Raw genomic sequence first — 15,255 nt, forward strand, 5'->3', positions numbered from 1 at the left:
TATTTTTTTAATAATTTAATAACTTTTTTTATTATTTTAATTATATCCATATTTCTCTCTCTTTCCACACTCCCCTTCTGCTTTCACCATCTATTTATTAACTTTTTCTCCTCGTTAAATTTTAGTTCTTTATGTTCTCTCTTTTCTATCTCTTTTTTTTTTCCAAACATTAACCTTATAAAATGAGGACAGAAAATAATTTTAGTCTCATTACCATTTTTAGGTTGTGTTTTTACATTGTCCTGAGAGTAGGCCAGAACATGGGTGGGTCATAATTGTTTATTAAAGTTGGTCATTGGTCAGCACCATCAACGACCATGCTCAATTGGGGCTAAAATTTTCTGTCAACCTCACCTATGATATGGAAAAACACAACCTAAAAATGGTAATGGATAAATAATGATGGGTTTTTGTTTTTAAAAATATGTTTGATAATTATTTTTGTTTTTTATTTTTAAAAGCAAAAAATAATAAACATGTTTGATAACGTTTATTTTTATTTTTTGATTAACAATATATAGTGTTGATTTGAAAAAAAAAGATAAAATTAAAAACTGTTTAAAAAAATTTCAGAGTGAAAAAAATTTTATTTTCAAAATTTAATAAATTTTAATTAAAATTTAAAAAAATAATAAATAAAAATAGAGTTACCAAATACATTTTATGTTTAATTGTCAAATTTTTAATTAATTAAATAAAAAATTATTTTTTTAAGTGTTACCAAACAATACCGATGTGATTTGCAAAATTTATTATTTGTATTTTGTTAAATGATAATTCGCATCATGTGTTTTCTAAAATGAAACGAAAGAGTACTTTACATATAATTTTAGTCAATTTTTTTTAATTACAAGATCAATTCTCAGATATTTAGTGATGCTGTTGGTCTAAAGAAACAATGAAAGTGGTCAATAAGCTAATAATAAAATATTATATTTAAAAGTTTTTTTTTACCGAAATTAAGTATTATCTTATTACATTTTGTAAAACTTAGGGTCTGATTGGTTCGCGATTAAAAAACTGTATTTTTGAAAAGTGAGATTCTAAAATGAAAATCTGAATTTAGTGACTAAAATCATGTTTCTGAAAATGTGATTGGTTCAATGTTAGTAAACTATTTTTGAGTTTTAAAAAAATGAATCTGTGATTGGTATTAAATTTGAAAATATAACATAAACTGAATATGTGATTGGAACAACTGAATTTGAATATTATTTTAATTTTATATATTTTATATACATAGGTTGTATAATATTAAATTTTGATTTATCAATAGATTTAATTAAGTAAAATTTAATTATATTGATAAATTAAAATTTAATAATAATTATTGATTAAATTTATAACAATATTGCATTGTCATCTATAAAAATACCAGCACAACTTATTTTTGAATTGTGCATAAATATCATAAAATGTTCCATAAACACCTTATTACTAGTGGGAATATACTCAAGTCATCAAAATTGGAAAAAAAAAAAGAAAAAATGCAAGCAATGATACAAATGATAGGAATAGAGAGAACAAACAAATCCTAATTTTGATTTTAAGTTTTTGGAGAAAAAATCACAAAACAGAGAAAACACAAAATTTTTGTTTTCTAAATTACAACACAAAATTAGAATTCTAATTAGGATATAATTTTAAAAAACAATCTACCAATCAAATATTTTGGTAAGTCCCACAAATTTTAAGTTTTCAAAATCATAAAATTATTTCCAAATTCCCTACCAATCACACCCTTAATATCTCTGAATCTTCATTTTACGAAACAAATGTGTTGTCACATGTAAGCTTATTTCTAAAAATATGTTTGGTAAGTTTATTTTTATTTTATAAAATTTTAATAAAAATTTTGAATTTTTTTTTAATTTTGAAAGTATCTTTATTTAAGTTTCAATAATTTTTAAATCACTTTTATATAAAAATTTAAAATTTTTTTATAAAATGGTTTAAATAGAACTATGAAATTTTTTAAAAATTGAGCATGAAAAGGGTATAAACCCTTTATTTATTTGCTTCTTCTCCTCTTCGTTCCGACTACATTTTCTCAGTTCTCTAGTTCCGACAACAATCTTCAGAGAGCCATTGTTATCTACTTAGTTCTATTGTCTACTTCTTCTTCAGGTACCATTTCAATCATCATCTCCTTCATATATGAGATTTTTTTCTCCTAATCCCTTTCTCAATATAAACATTTTCTCTGTAATGGTGGATATGTTGCGTTGTAAGGATTATTGGTTCTATAAATAAATGGCATAAGCAATAAATCGTATTCATAGGTTAGATCTTTTCTGCTAAAGGTATGAATCTAGTTCTAATTTTGTTTAGGAATAGGGTCTGTTTTGTGCTTTTTTTTTTTTTTTTGTTCTTTTGTTTGATCATTGTTTGTTTCTGTAATACTGTTATTCATCATTCCTTTCATATGATTATCCCTTTCTCAATTTATTATAGTTCTATGATTTGCTTTCATTATGATTCTCTGATTGACAAAATGGTTGAATCTCATAGTTAAAATTGAAATTGTTTGTGCTGTATTTGATGAATTGTCAAAGAGGGTTTCTTCTATTTTCTTTCCACGAAGACTCTGAATAAATTTTATGTGTGTATGTTTGTGGATATGTAGATGGGTTGGACATTTTTAATGGTTTACAGAATAGGGTTTTGATACATTTGGTTTTCTGTTTCTGCTTGTTATGTTGTGTTTCATACCTCTTCTCACTAAACACAGGTTTATATAATACCACTCCATGTCCTCTTCGCTTGTTAGGAAACATTTAGAGTTAGCAACTAAAGATGACCCATCCTGGTACATAAATATAACTTCAGATAATCTTACTTTACAGTATGCCAAAATCAAAGGCAGAGGCTTTTTTTTTTGGCATTTCTTGTTTTTGCTTCATCGATAAGTATATATAGTGAATTCTTGTTTCTCTTGAAACAAAACAAAGCTCTAATATATCTTAGCATCTTTTTAAATGTATATATATATATTATGGATACTGATGTCACATTTATGATAGGATGTTTCTTGAATGTAGCTTTGGCTGACCTCCAGGTTTGAGCTTTTGTTTTGCTTGTTTCTTAGTTTTAGCTCTCCGACTTGGAAATTGGGATAATCAAGCCGTGACCCAATTTTTGTTTAAATCCTTTGATGCTTTCCTCATATTAATCTATATTCTATTTGTGGTGATATTCCTTATGTTTGGAGGCCTTTGAGCTTTGACTACATTTAAGTTTGCCACTAAAATACGCTAGGGAAGCTGTATATTTTTAATTGGCTATTTTTACTGCCAATTTTTTTTTTTTTGAATATTAAAATATACTCCTCTTATGAAATAGACCCGTTTTGAGTTATCATTTTCAATTTTTGCAGGAAAAAAAATAGTCTTCGCTATGACGAGCTCAAAATTCTTGTTCACTAATGGTGTTCTCTCCCAATCCAGCGACATTCCTTCGGTATCAACCTTCCTGGAAACCCATCCAGGTGAGCTCGCAGTGCTTTGAACTTTCTCCCTGTATTTTTGTTCTGTTTGTTCCATTTCCGTTTCAACTATGAAAAAGAAACTTTCTTCTTCCCAAGGTGCCTACACGACTACTCGTTCTCACAACAATGGTGCCTGTGTATTGTTCTGGGAAAGACATTTAAGAAGGCTCTGCCAATCTATACAGATACTTTGGAGTTCGCATCCACAACTTTTGTTTGAGGCTAAAAGATTTTCGAAAGAGTCTTTGCCTTATTTGTCGACAATCTCAGAGACATGGGAATCGGGGATTCGAGGTCTCGTTAATGATTCCATGAGAAAAGCATTGCCGATTGCGCTAAAGGAGGGGAGTGAGGGTGACGAACTTGCAATTACGACTTTAGTCACTGCAAATTTGGATAAATTGATTGTGAGTGAGAGTGTGAGACGGGAAAGTTTGGTAAATGTTTTTGACGTCCATATCTATATCGTAGATTTTGTGCCTCCTATGTTTGGGATCCAAGAAAATGGTGCTCATTTGGCTGTGGTGGGTCCTGGGAGGGAAGCTGCATCTGCAAAGCACTCTAATTGGGTGAGGTTAGTTCACTATGTTTCAGAATTCTCATCTTCAATAGCTGAACTTTTTTTTTTTGGCAAAAGTGACATGTCTTGTGTTATATTTTGGGGCATGTTATTGTTCAGTTGAAGGTAAAAGGGTTTGAAAATACAAAGAGAATTCCCATTACTAATGGAATAGTAGTCTAATTTGTAATTAAGGCCTTTATATTGCTTTCATAATTTACTGTCATATGGGAATTGTGTTGTTCTCTTTTCAGGGTGAGAACGTCTTTGGAGAAGCTAAAACCTCCCTCGGCAACTGACCTTTTGTTGTCAAATGACGGCAATCGGCTTCTTGAAGGAAGTGTAACTAATTTCTATGTTGTCTGTCGCAAGGTGAATGATCAAGACGTAAGATTTTTTGGTTGTGTTATGCTTCAATGAACTTCGATTTATAATATAATGGAAGAAGTTTATTAGAGGCTGAAATCAAACACAAGATGATCTGAACCTCATTTGATAAACTAAAGTTAATACATGATTTTTTTGCTTCTTTGGTACAATTATAGACACCATTTCAAAATGTTGACTTTATAGATAAAAGAATTGAATCTTAGGGTGACTTGTGATCAACAAGTTGCTTGAAACTGATCATACCAAGTATGTAGTTCATGTATTTCCAGTTGTTTCATTTTGTGCATGACATGCAGTATAAAGATGTTTTCAGGACAAAGATGGAACCGAAGGAAGCGCGACTGACAAGAAAGAAAGTGGAGATTGTTTTGAAGTTCAAACAGCACCTGTCAGCGATGGTGTCCTTCCAGGAGTTATTCGACAACTAGTCATTGAGTAAATTCCTTCCTATCATGATTCTACTGCCAATTTCACTATTTATTAACTGGTTCTAAACCATGATTTTTAATCACAATATAGAAAGTGCCCAATTTTAGGATCTATTAAGTTGACTGGATTTGACATCCTTTATGAATTTGACAGGGTTTGCTTGACTAGAGGCATCCCCTTTCGAGAAGTGGCACCAATGTGGTCAGAGCATGAGATTTGGGAAGAGGCGTTCATCACAAGTATGATTGTTGTGTTTTTTCCTTCATTTTTATGTATAAGTTCTCAAACATTTCGTTAATTGTGTCAAACACTAGCTGTAGTTCTTCATACTTAGCGATGATTGACTGAAGAGGCTAAAGCATATAATTTAATGATTATCCATTGCAGATAGCTTGAGACTCCTCCAGCATGTAGAGACAGTTTCTATTCCAAATTCATGGGATTCACTCCATTTAAAATCTTGGAAGGAGATATCATGGAATAAAAAACAATTCGAGGTTTTCAAATTCTTTTCATTTGGACATGAATCCTTATATTTGACCTGCCACAAAAAATACATGATTTATTTCCCAGTATTAATTGCCCTCTGTTTATTTTTTATGCTGGATTATGAGCAGGGTGGTCCTGGAACTATCACAAGAGCAATCCAGGTAAATCACCGTTTTTTTCTTTTGTGGTAGTCTTCATTAAAACAAAAACAAGTTTCAACATGGCCCTCTGTAATGTATAGTAAACATACTTCTTATCATTGAAACTGAAACTGAAACTGAAGTATAGAGCTATCATGGTAGCTGATGAGTTTCTTATTTTTGACCTTTTTTATTCTTTTCAATTATCTGATGGAGCAGAGTGAAATAATGGGGAGGGCAAATCTTGAAGGGTACTCATTTAGTGATGATGCATGAAAAGTGAAAGGGCTGTTGTCTGTTGTATTCTATCCTGGAGCTGAGTTCTAACTGTAGTCCTGCCTCTCCCCATATAGTGAAATCTTCCATTTGATCATTTTGAAGCTTTTATGAATTTCACTTCGTCTCTTGGTGTGAAAATTGTGTATAAAGTAAATCTGAATGTAGATCACACACGATGATGTATCCAATAAAAAAACAAGGGGAAAAAAAAGGTTTTGTGAATGAACTATTTTTTTTTAACTCACTTTGTTTTGTAAAATAAGAATGTACTGTTATACATTATTGTAATTATGTTTTGTTTATTTTTTAAAATAATAAATTGAAAGCTCTGTGGAGTAACATCTCTTCTAGCACTAGATTTTGTCTTTATAAGCTATGAACCATCGTATGTATATGTAGACCAAAGATGAGTGTTAGTGTCGTTTTTGAAATGTGTAATGTGATTTGATGTGAATGTAAAAGGAAGTAAAACAGACATATTTTCTTTTAAAAAATGTTATATATTAGAAGATGACAACTTGTGAATACCCTTTTCGAATCTACAAGGGAAAATAAGCAATAGAGGAAGTGATCATTTCTATCATAAAATCAGTACATGGATTCTTTAGTTGCAACATGGGCTAGTATGCAAGTAACTTTGTGCAGAATCTTCAAATGTCCCCCCTCACATACATAAGTGTATTCTCTATACGTTTCCAAGTTTTTTCATAACTCGTATGTATATCATAATGGTTCTTTGTAGCATCTCTTTATGTTATTTGTCATGTAACTAGTTCTCTAGGAAAGACAGAAGAAAAGTATTGTCGATTGCACTAAAGTCTTCTTAAAGGCCTTCGCTTTTAACTTCAGATTTTAAATATTTTAAATTTCTTTGGTGGGGCTGTTACTTAATGAAGCTAATAGAAAAATGCATTGATGCACTTGGGTTCTGCAACCTTTCTCTTTTTAATCAGTCTCTTTTGGCTAAGCAAGCTTGGAGATTATACAAGACAAAGAGATTTTATAGATGAAAAATCTTAACAATTCCACTAAGATTATAACTGCAGCCTGGGGAAAATGACTCTAAAATGGTCATTAAAAGTCTGAGTTATTTCATTCAATTCTGACCAGTCCATAAGTTGTTCTCAAAACTCCACTGAATCCTCTCAAATCAACTAGACCACCACACATGTATGAAACCAACCTACAAGAGCATCTGCCGAACTCTAATATCCTCTGCTCCTGTTTTAAAGCAACAAAACATCTCCTGAAGAGTAAAAGCAATATCATTTAATTTTGGTGGAACAATATCATTGAAAATGAAGTATGGCTCAATATATGTGTTGATGCAACAAGTTTGTCTACTAAATCGGGTGGTATTTGTCGTTAAGCTCTGGTTCTCCGATCTCTTTTCGGCAATGAAGATAGCTCCAGTGATTGTCGAACAGTCGGGGAGTACCTGCAAGAAAGACACTCTCACACTTAAGTCAAATTCTAATCTTTTCTCCAAACGAGATCATGATATTTATAAAGTAAAAAATACTAAAAAGTTAGTAGTTAGGTCTACTTCCTAATTGGTTGAAGGAATAACTGAATTTTATGTCAAAAAGCTTTTGGATCTTTCAGGTATGCAAAGGATAGAGGCAAGACCCACCTTTGATCTGTGGCCTCTGATTCTGGCACCTCTATCTGGGCTAAAATGCTCCGTTTCACTTCACTCAAAATAGCAAGTCTAGGGCCGAATATTTTGAGCCCACAATATGTGTTATCATTGGTTTTGGCCATTTATATAGAAAAATATAAGTATTAATAGAAACTAATAATTATCTTCTTTAATTTTTATTTATGTTTACTTAGTAATTCCATTCTTTTAACCTTGATCATCCATAATGCTCTTTGGCCTTCAAACTTTAAGAAGATGGGACTACACAACATCTCATTGGAAGCTCACAACACAACTGGGGTCGTCAAATAGTGCTACTTCAAGTCAAATAGTGCCCACAACACTATGAAAGGAGCCTCAAATTTTACTCATTTTCTATAATTTACCGATGAGAAATGCTAAGGGATATTATTGGTATCCAAACACTACAAGAGGTGATATATCGTTATTCGTGCCATACAATATTGAATCTCATATATTTGAATTTAGTAAATATTAAGAGTTATCGCTAACCAACTATAAAGTTATGTTATAGCAACACTCTACCTGAATAGCTTTTAGCTTTTAGTATATATATAGCTGTGCGGATGAGCTGTACTTAAACTTTTGTGTATTCACAATCTTTTCCTAAGTGCATTTTTTTAATTGAATTAGTAATAGATATTAATACTGACACGTTTAATATTGATAAAAAGGGAACCAATAAATATGAATTCACATTTTCAGAATTGTGTAGCTCAAAATAGCAAGTATCTAAAAGGAAACTGCATAAAAAGAAAATAAAAAAGATATGTTGATATATATATATAAGGCCCTCTTTCATCGAATCAATACAACCCTACACAATCTCAGACATTGTTTTCTCTCTTGGCCGAACCATATAATTTGCTCCATCGATTCTAAGGTGATTTATCTGTAATTTGTTTTGTTAATAAACTGAGAATTGCTGTGGATGCAGGGGTTTTGATGTTGTTGTGGTATTAGAATCTTTCTTTTTCATTTTGATTATTCTCTAAAGTCATCACTTTTGCCTGAGAATATTTGTTTAGATAAACTCCAGTCCAGTACGAATAATATATAGTATTGTTAGTTAATAGTAATATTATTTGATTTAGGGTTAATATTCAGAATGGAAAAGGTTTTCAAAGAAGTGGGAAAACAGCTAGTATTAGCAGGGCCGGTGTCACTGGTTACATTGTCACAGATTTCTTTGCAAATGATATCATTGATGTTTATTGGCCATAACGATGGAGAGTTGGCCTTAGCTGGTGCATCCATGGCCACTGCATTTGCTGCAGCCACTGGTTATTACGTACTGGTAATTCAAATCCTCAACTTCTGTATAGTTACAACATATATTTTGTGAAACTAAATGTTACTTTTAGTTAGAACAAAAATTTGCTGAGACTAAAAAATCATACTTAATCACAAGTTGTCATTGATATAGTTTTAGTCACAACCTATCACTTTTAGTGATAAAGTTTGTTGTGCTTAAAAATACATTTAGTGATAATAAATTGTGATTTTTGTGGCTATTACTTTTAGCCTGATTTTTGAGTGATGGCATAACTAAGATGATTTTACTTGTAGTCACAAATTTTATTGTAACTAAAACTAAGATTTTTTGTAGTGTGTGTTAATCATTCTTATTTGCCCTTTAACTACTTATCTAAAGCTTTGTCACGGTTGCAAAGGTAACATGAACTTTTCTCAAAACACTAAATCATCAAAACAAAACTGACATTTCTTGTCAAGAAAGCATGGATTTGTTGGTGTTTTACTTTGAAATCAATCAGTATTGGCCACACTTGTCCATATATAATGTCAATTCTATTATTGATATACTTTTTTGTGAATTTCATTTGATCAAGGTGGGTGCCACTAGTGCATTGGACACATTATGTGGCCAACTATTTGGAGCAAAACTATATCTTACACTAGGCATACAACTACAAAGAGCTGTTATCTTTAGTTCAACTTGTAGTATTTTGATCTCCATCATATGGGCAAATGCAACTCCTATTTTGATTTCTATGCACCAAGATCACCAAATTTCTCAAGAAGCAGGAAGATATTTACTTCTTTTGATTCCTAGCAGTTTTGCATTTGGTTTTCTCCAATGCTTTCGAAGTTTTTTGCAAAACCAGAATATAGTTTATCCCATGGTGTTGAGCTCTTTAGTTGCAACTCCTATACACATTTTTTGCTGTTGGATTTTGGTTAGTAAATCTGGGCTGGGAAGCAGTGGAGCTGCCCTCGCCACCTCTGTATCGTATTGGGTCAACGCGTTGTGTTTGGCGCTCTTTATCAAGTTTTCCTCTTCATGTAAAAGAACTTGGAATGGTTTTTCCAAGCAAGCTCTTCGCAATTTTCTTCCTTATGTGAAACTCGCCATGCCTTCGGTTCTAATGGAATGGTAAAATGTAGTGCTTTTTCGACTCTCTCAAAATGGAATATATTCAGTTGGATCATCTTTTAATAGATTTTGTAATGTTCTATGAAATTAACAGCTTCAAAACCTGGGCATTTGAGCTTTTGATCATCTTTTCTGGGTTTCTTCCTAATCCAATGCTTGAAACTTCTGTTCAATCTATATGGTAGGTTCAAATCCATACATCATCAATCTTATATATCTTTATTCAATATTTATGTTTTTCTTGATTAATTATAAGCTTAACAACTATTTTTCTTTAGCTAGTCTCAATACATTTGGATTGTTGTGGTCTATCCCTGCTGGACTCATGGCTAGTACAAGGTAAGAATAATTAAACACTAGTACCATATTACAAGAACACAAAGTTTGTCACTTTTCCCGACGCATTGCCTAAAATGCGTCTAGAAAGATATTTTATGCCGGTGTGCTAATAAAGCAACGATCAATAAAAGAATCCCAACACTCGATATTGACAACACTTATTTTTTGACGTTTTACTCATAATGTGTCGGCAAAAATACACTATTTCGATGCTCTTCACTAGAAGTGTCCTGAAAAGGCTCTTTTTTTATAGTCAAGATAATTGTTGTACTTTTCTTAACACGTGTTCTACTTGTTAGCGTACGAGTAGGAAATGAACTTGGAGCCAAGAATCTACAAGCAGCTCATTTCGCCATAGGAATGGTGTTAGTGATGGTGATCATGGAGGGACTTGTAGTTGGAGTCATTGTCGTACTCTTGCGTAAGATGTGGGCCGGATTATACAGCAATGATAAAAATGTTACTTCGATTGTGGCATCCTTGATGCCCTTTATCGCAATGTCGTGCTTCGTTAATGGATTTGAGACTGTGCTTTCAGGTATAAACACAAGTCATTATTGCATGGGAAATGTCAAGGGGCACTATTGGTGCCCAACACCGTAAGGAGGTGGTATACTGATATTGGTTTCAATATCAGGTCACACATATTTAAATTTAATAAGTATTATGAGGTATTACCACATCATGTGGTGTTGGACACCTTAAAGTAATAAATAACAACACTCTTAGTGCATATATTAATTGGTCAATAAGATGTTATATTTACGTACGAGGATGCCATGCATGCTCGCCATGCAATGATGTATGCTCTCAGAAGTATAAGTTTGTCTCGTATTGAATAGATAGAAATATATATAAGAGTGTCTCACATCGAATAAATGTAATAATTTATTTGTTTTTTTTTTTTTGCTAATATATATAAATTCAGGCATCTTTAGAGGATGTGGTTGGCAAAAGAAAGGTGTATACCTAAACCTAGCAGCCTTCTATTTTGTTGGGGTTCCTTGTCAAGTTACATTTGCCTTTGTCCTCCACATGAAAGCCAAAGTAATAATAAACCCATTTCTTATGCAATCAATCTTACTAAATGTAATTTTACTATATAAAAATTAAATAATTGATATTTTATTATTGTTATATACTTATGTATATAGGGGCTTTGGTTGGGGATGATTGTTGCCTTTGTCGTGGATATAGTCTTTTTTCTTATCATCATCATACGAACCAACTGGGATAAAGAAGTAAGTGCTCTTTAATTCGTTCCTTCTTTTTAATAAGTTCGAATATATATAGAGAGAGAGAGGGAGTGACTAAACGTATCTATTTTTTTTTTTTTTGCGATATCGGTGCATCTCTTTTCTATTTGGGCACCTAACTAGTTATAATACAAAAAAAAATTATATGATGGTGTACATTATAGCTATCTAGAACATCTAATAAATTTTTAAGAAATTATGAATAAACTATGGTAGCAAAACAGGGTCTAAACTGTCTGTTGCACGTGTGCCTGTTTTTTTGTGTACGCATGTAAAATTCGACAGTTTGAACTCTGTTTTCGGCTTCGTAAACTATTCAAAATTTCTTGAAAATTTGTAGGATATTCTAAATACCTACAATGTACACCGTCATATAAAAATATTTGGAATTATATCTATCCAGGTGCCGAAATAAAAAAATGATGCACTGATATTACAAAAGGATGCGTCGTAGTCATTCTCTCTCTATATATATATATATAATTTACAAATGGAAGAGCCTTTTTCATAAATCATATTGTCTTTAATTTTATATGTTAAGCTATTATAATCATTATATAAATATTTATAAGGAGCCTTTAAATGTAAGATTAGATCTATGAATTAATTACAAAATCAATCCTAATTTTATTTATTTATTTTGTTATTGCCAGGTAGCGAAGGCTGAGAACAGAGTGAAAAAATACTCAAATTTTGGAGAATTGGCTTTGGATCAAAATGTTTCTAGTAATTGATATGATTACCCTTTAATAATTAATGTTGAGCAAAGCCCACCGGCAAAGAGTTATTTGTTCGATCAATGTTCATGAATTTTTTTAATTTTTTGGTTTTAATACATTTGTTTTATCTTATTTTCTGCTAAGTTATATATACTAGGTGCAAGTAATGTACAATGTATTATTATGCACATTTGCTTAATTTTATTTTTAAAAAATTTATTAGATGTATATATATTTATTAATTTTTTTTTTGGTAAATAAGGTCTGTGTATTGCTAACTTTCAATTTACAACTCAACAGCCAAGGTAAGAAAAACCTGATTGAAAACTATTACAATTTCTCAAACCATATTCTATCTGTCAACTGAATTTTGTTAGGCATTATACTTCTAATTCTAGACTTTACAGTATATTGAATCCTTTGAACAATTATAGTTGTTGTATAAACTTTTTGCTTCCATAGTGCCTCATTTCTACACCACCAAATCTGATATATCATAGCTGCCAACGCCACCAAAAAGACTTGTTTCCTGAACTGAGATAACCTGGCTTTAGCAATCCACCTCAGTAGCTTATGTATAGTGGAAGCTGCTGTCTTCCATTCCAGCCAGCTTTGGATTTTTGGACCTTGCAACATTCCAGCCAGCTTTGAACTGGTATGGCTTGTTGATATTTTTGGACCTTGCAACATTACAGAAGCCTTAACAGATTTCCTGTTGTCCATTTTACTCCCCAAGAGACTATAATAAAACTGCAAGAAAGCTTTAACTACTCCTCTTGGTGTGTCAATCCATACACCATTCATATCTTTAATTGAGTGTATCCTGTTTATAGCCATTCTCTGTCATATACTAGAGTGAAAAAAAGATGTGTTATCATCTCCTTCCTTCATCCAATGTAGTTTAGCTTTTTGTTTAAGAAATGATATATAGTTGCTATGTGCTTCACTGTATAAGGTTCTGGCTTCTTTCTCCTTAGAAATTAGGATATGATCTTGAGGTTTTAACTGTAACGCAGCTTGACAATCCATTAGATTCTGAAATCTCTTGGCATGCACTGAATGAATATCCCCAAACTCCATTTTATTAATCCCTTTCATTAGCTTCTTCACCTCTTTTAATTTCTGTGTAAGTTGAAACATTGGAGCACCATCAACCTGAATCCGCCATGTCGCTTCTAATCTCTTCTTAAAATCTGGAATATTTTCCCACATTCTGAAGTCCCGAAATGGTTTCTTTCCCTCCACTCCAGGCGGATAGACAGTGAGAATGGCTGGACAGTGATCAAACATACCTTCAGCCAAGAAAACCACCTCTGCATTAGGAAATTTGTCCAACCAACCTTGGTTTGCTAACACCCTATCTATTTTAGAATAGATCCTAGTCTCCATGTTCTGTTTGTTGTTCCAAGTAAAGAAAGAGCATGTATACTTTACATCCTCAACCTGACAGAATTCTACGCACTCTTTAAATGCACCAGAAATTTTTGGTCTTTGTTGACCCCCAATTCTTTCTTCAACACTAAGAATATCAGTAAAATCCCCTAAAATGATCCAAGGACCAGACCCCTTCAATGCTATATCTTTTAGATCATTCCAAAGTGAGATTCGACCCTGCTCCTCATTTAGTGCATAAACAAAAGTAACCAGAAAACATTCCTTACCAGCCATTGTAGTAACTTCGAGATGCATTAGTTGACTTGTACATTGAAGTATATTGACAGTAAACACCCCCGGGTTCCAGCTAATCATAATTCTACCCCCTTTATGCCAAGCATTATTTGTTGAAAGACACCATCCTCTAAACATATTTACAAATACAGAACCCAAATTTTGAGTCTGTATCTTGGTTTCAAGGAGACCAACTAATCCCACCTTCATTGAGAATATCATCTGTTTTACCTCTTCCTGTTTGTGGCGATTATTGATTCCCCTGACATTCCAGCTCATGATCCTATCCATGTTACATAGGAGGATCTCCCCCTCCCTTCCTGTTCACTCCCTCTTGTTCAGATTTTGAACATTCTCTTGTTTCCTCAAGTGTTTGGAACATGTTTGTTATTACTGGTGCCTTTGTTCCTTCTTTAATCACTGTCCTTCCTTTTTTAACTGGCTTAAATTCCTTATCCTTATCCTGTCCTTGCGCTTCCAAGTGATGCAGCTGTGTATCTTTTTTCTTAACAACCCATTCTTTCCTAACTTCTTCTGCCTTCCTACAGCTGGAAGTATAATGTCCAATACCATGACACTTCCCACAAAAGACTGAAGCCATTAATATTTGACAGTAAGCATAACTTCCTGGTGAATTTCATTTGTGAAAGAAATCACCTCAGGAAATGCTTGATGCAGCTCCACTTCAACCAAAACCCGAGGGAAAGTTAATCTCTCTCTATTTTGGGTAATTGAATCCATCATTAGAGGAGTCCCTATCTGTCCCACTATCTTGAATAGAGCTTTCTCTCCCCAATACTTCAAATCTAATCCATGAAGCTGTAACCATATAGGAACTGAGCTAATGTTCTTTTCTTTGAAATCTGTATAAGCATCCCAAGGTTTCATGATAACAGGTTTTTTTATCAAAAAACATGTATCCTCCATTCAAAATAGAGTCCCTTACCTTCACATCTCTGAACCTAAGAATGAACACTCCATGTGTTAACACCCCAATTTTGTCTATGCCTTTATCCTGCCAGACTCTCTTAGCAAATCCTTCAAAAACACTGAGGGGAGGATTGGCCCCTAACACATAGCAAACCAGAGCAGAATTCCAATATTCAATTTCATCTTCAATATCATCCATATCGATTTTAACCCCATCAGCTACTTTGACATGACCATTATCAGATTCAGCAATTTTCCCACAGAAATTCTTTATGCCATTCTCAGACCGAAGAATTGGGGGAGAATTTGAATTACCTGCTCGGATCTGCGGTTCATTCCATTTCGTTACTTCCAAATAGGTGGCATCCTCTGTCCTTGTACCCTGCTCCTTGAGAGATCGTTGGATCGATCTAGGAGTAAGAAGATCATTATCGTCCATAGTCGCCCCATCCTCTTCTGATTCATTCTCATCAGAAAACACAATCGCTTCAACACCTAACACTTCTGCCATT

General features: G+C 32.8%; 3 protein-coding genes across 5 annotated transcripts; 2 read left to right on the forward strand and 1 right to left on the reverse strand.

The window, feature by feature from the left end:
• The first annotated feature begins 1,989 nt into the window (after positions 1–1,989).
• LOC133781541 (uncharacterized) lies at positions 1,990–6,123 on the forward strand. 3 transcript variants are annotated; one of them, XM_062220577.1, is made up of 9 exons: positions 1,990–2,127; positions 3,377–3,487; positions 3,565–4,061; positions 4,301–4,433; positions 4,750–4,871; positions 5,019–5,104; positions 5,253–5,362; positions 5,483–5,515; positions 5,714–6,123. In XM_062220577.1, exons 2-9 carry the CDS (start codon positions 3,425–3,427, stop codon positions 5,768–5,770), a joined length of 1,101 nt encoding a protein of 366 aa, XP_062076561.1. In that variant the 5' UTR covers positions 1,990–2,127; positions 3,377–3,424; the 3' UTR covers positions 5,771–6,123. The 3 variants fall into 3 exon arrangements, with proteins under 3 accessions (XP_062076561.1, XP_062076560.1, XP_062076562.1); XM_062220576.1 differs by having other exon boundaries at positions 3,584–4,061; XM_062220578.1 differs by having other exon boundaries at positions 3,584–4,061; positions 4,301–4,418.
• Positions 6,124–8,544: 2,421 nt separating this feature from the next.
• On the forward strand, positions 8,545–12,160 carry LOC133784590 (protein DETOXIFICATION 16-like). Its single transcript, XM_062223885.1, has 8 exons — positions 8,545–8,733; positions 9,287–9,831; positions 9,926–10,012; positions 10,114–10,170; positions 10,470–10,708; positions 11,099–11,217; positions 11,325–11,411; positions 12,080–12,160. Exons 1-8 carry the CDS (start codon positions 8,545–8,547, stop codon positions 12,158–12,160), a joined length of 1,404 nt encoding a protein of 467 aa, XP_062079869.1.
• Positions 12,161–12,988: 828 nt separating this feature from the next.
• On the reverse strand, positions 12,989–14,104 carry LOC133784591 (uncharacterized). Its single transcript, XM_062223886.1, has one exon. The coding sequence runs from the start codon at positions 14,102–14,104 to the stop codon at positions 12,989–12,991; it is 1,116 nt and encodes a 371-aa protein (XP_062079870.1).
• Between the last annotated feature and the right edge of the window lie 1,151 nt (positions 14,105–15,255).

The sequence above is a fragment of the Humulus lupulus genome, chromosome 6, assembly GCF_963169125.1.
Source record: "Humulus lupulus chromosome 6, drHumLupu1.1, whole genome shotgun sequence".
Lineage (NCBI taxonomy): Eukaryota > Viridiplantae > Streptophyta > Magnoliopsida > Rosales > Cannabaceae > Humulus > Humulus lupulus.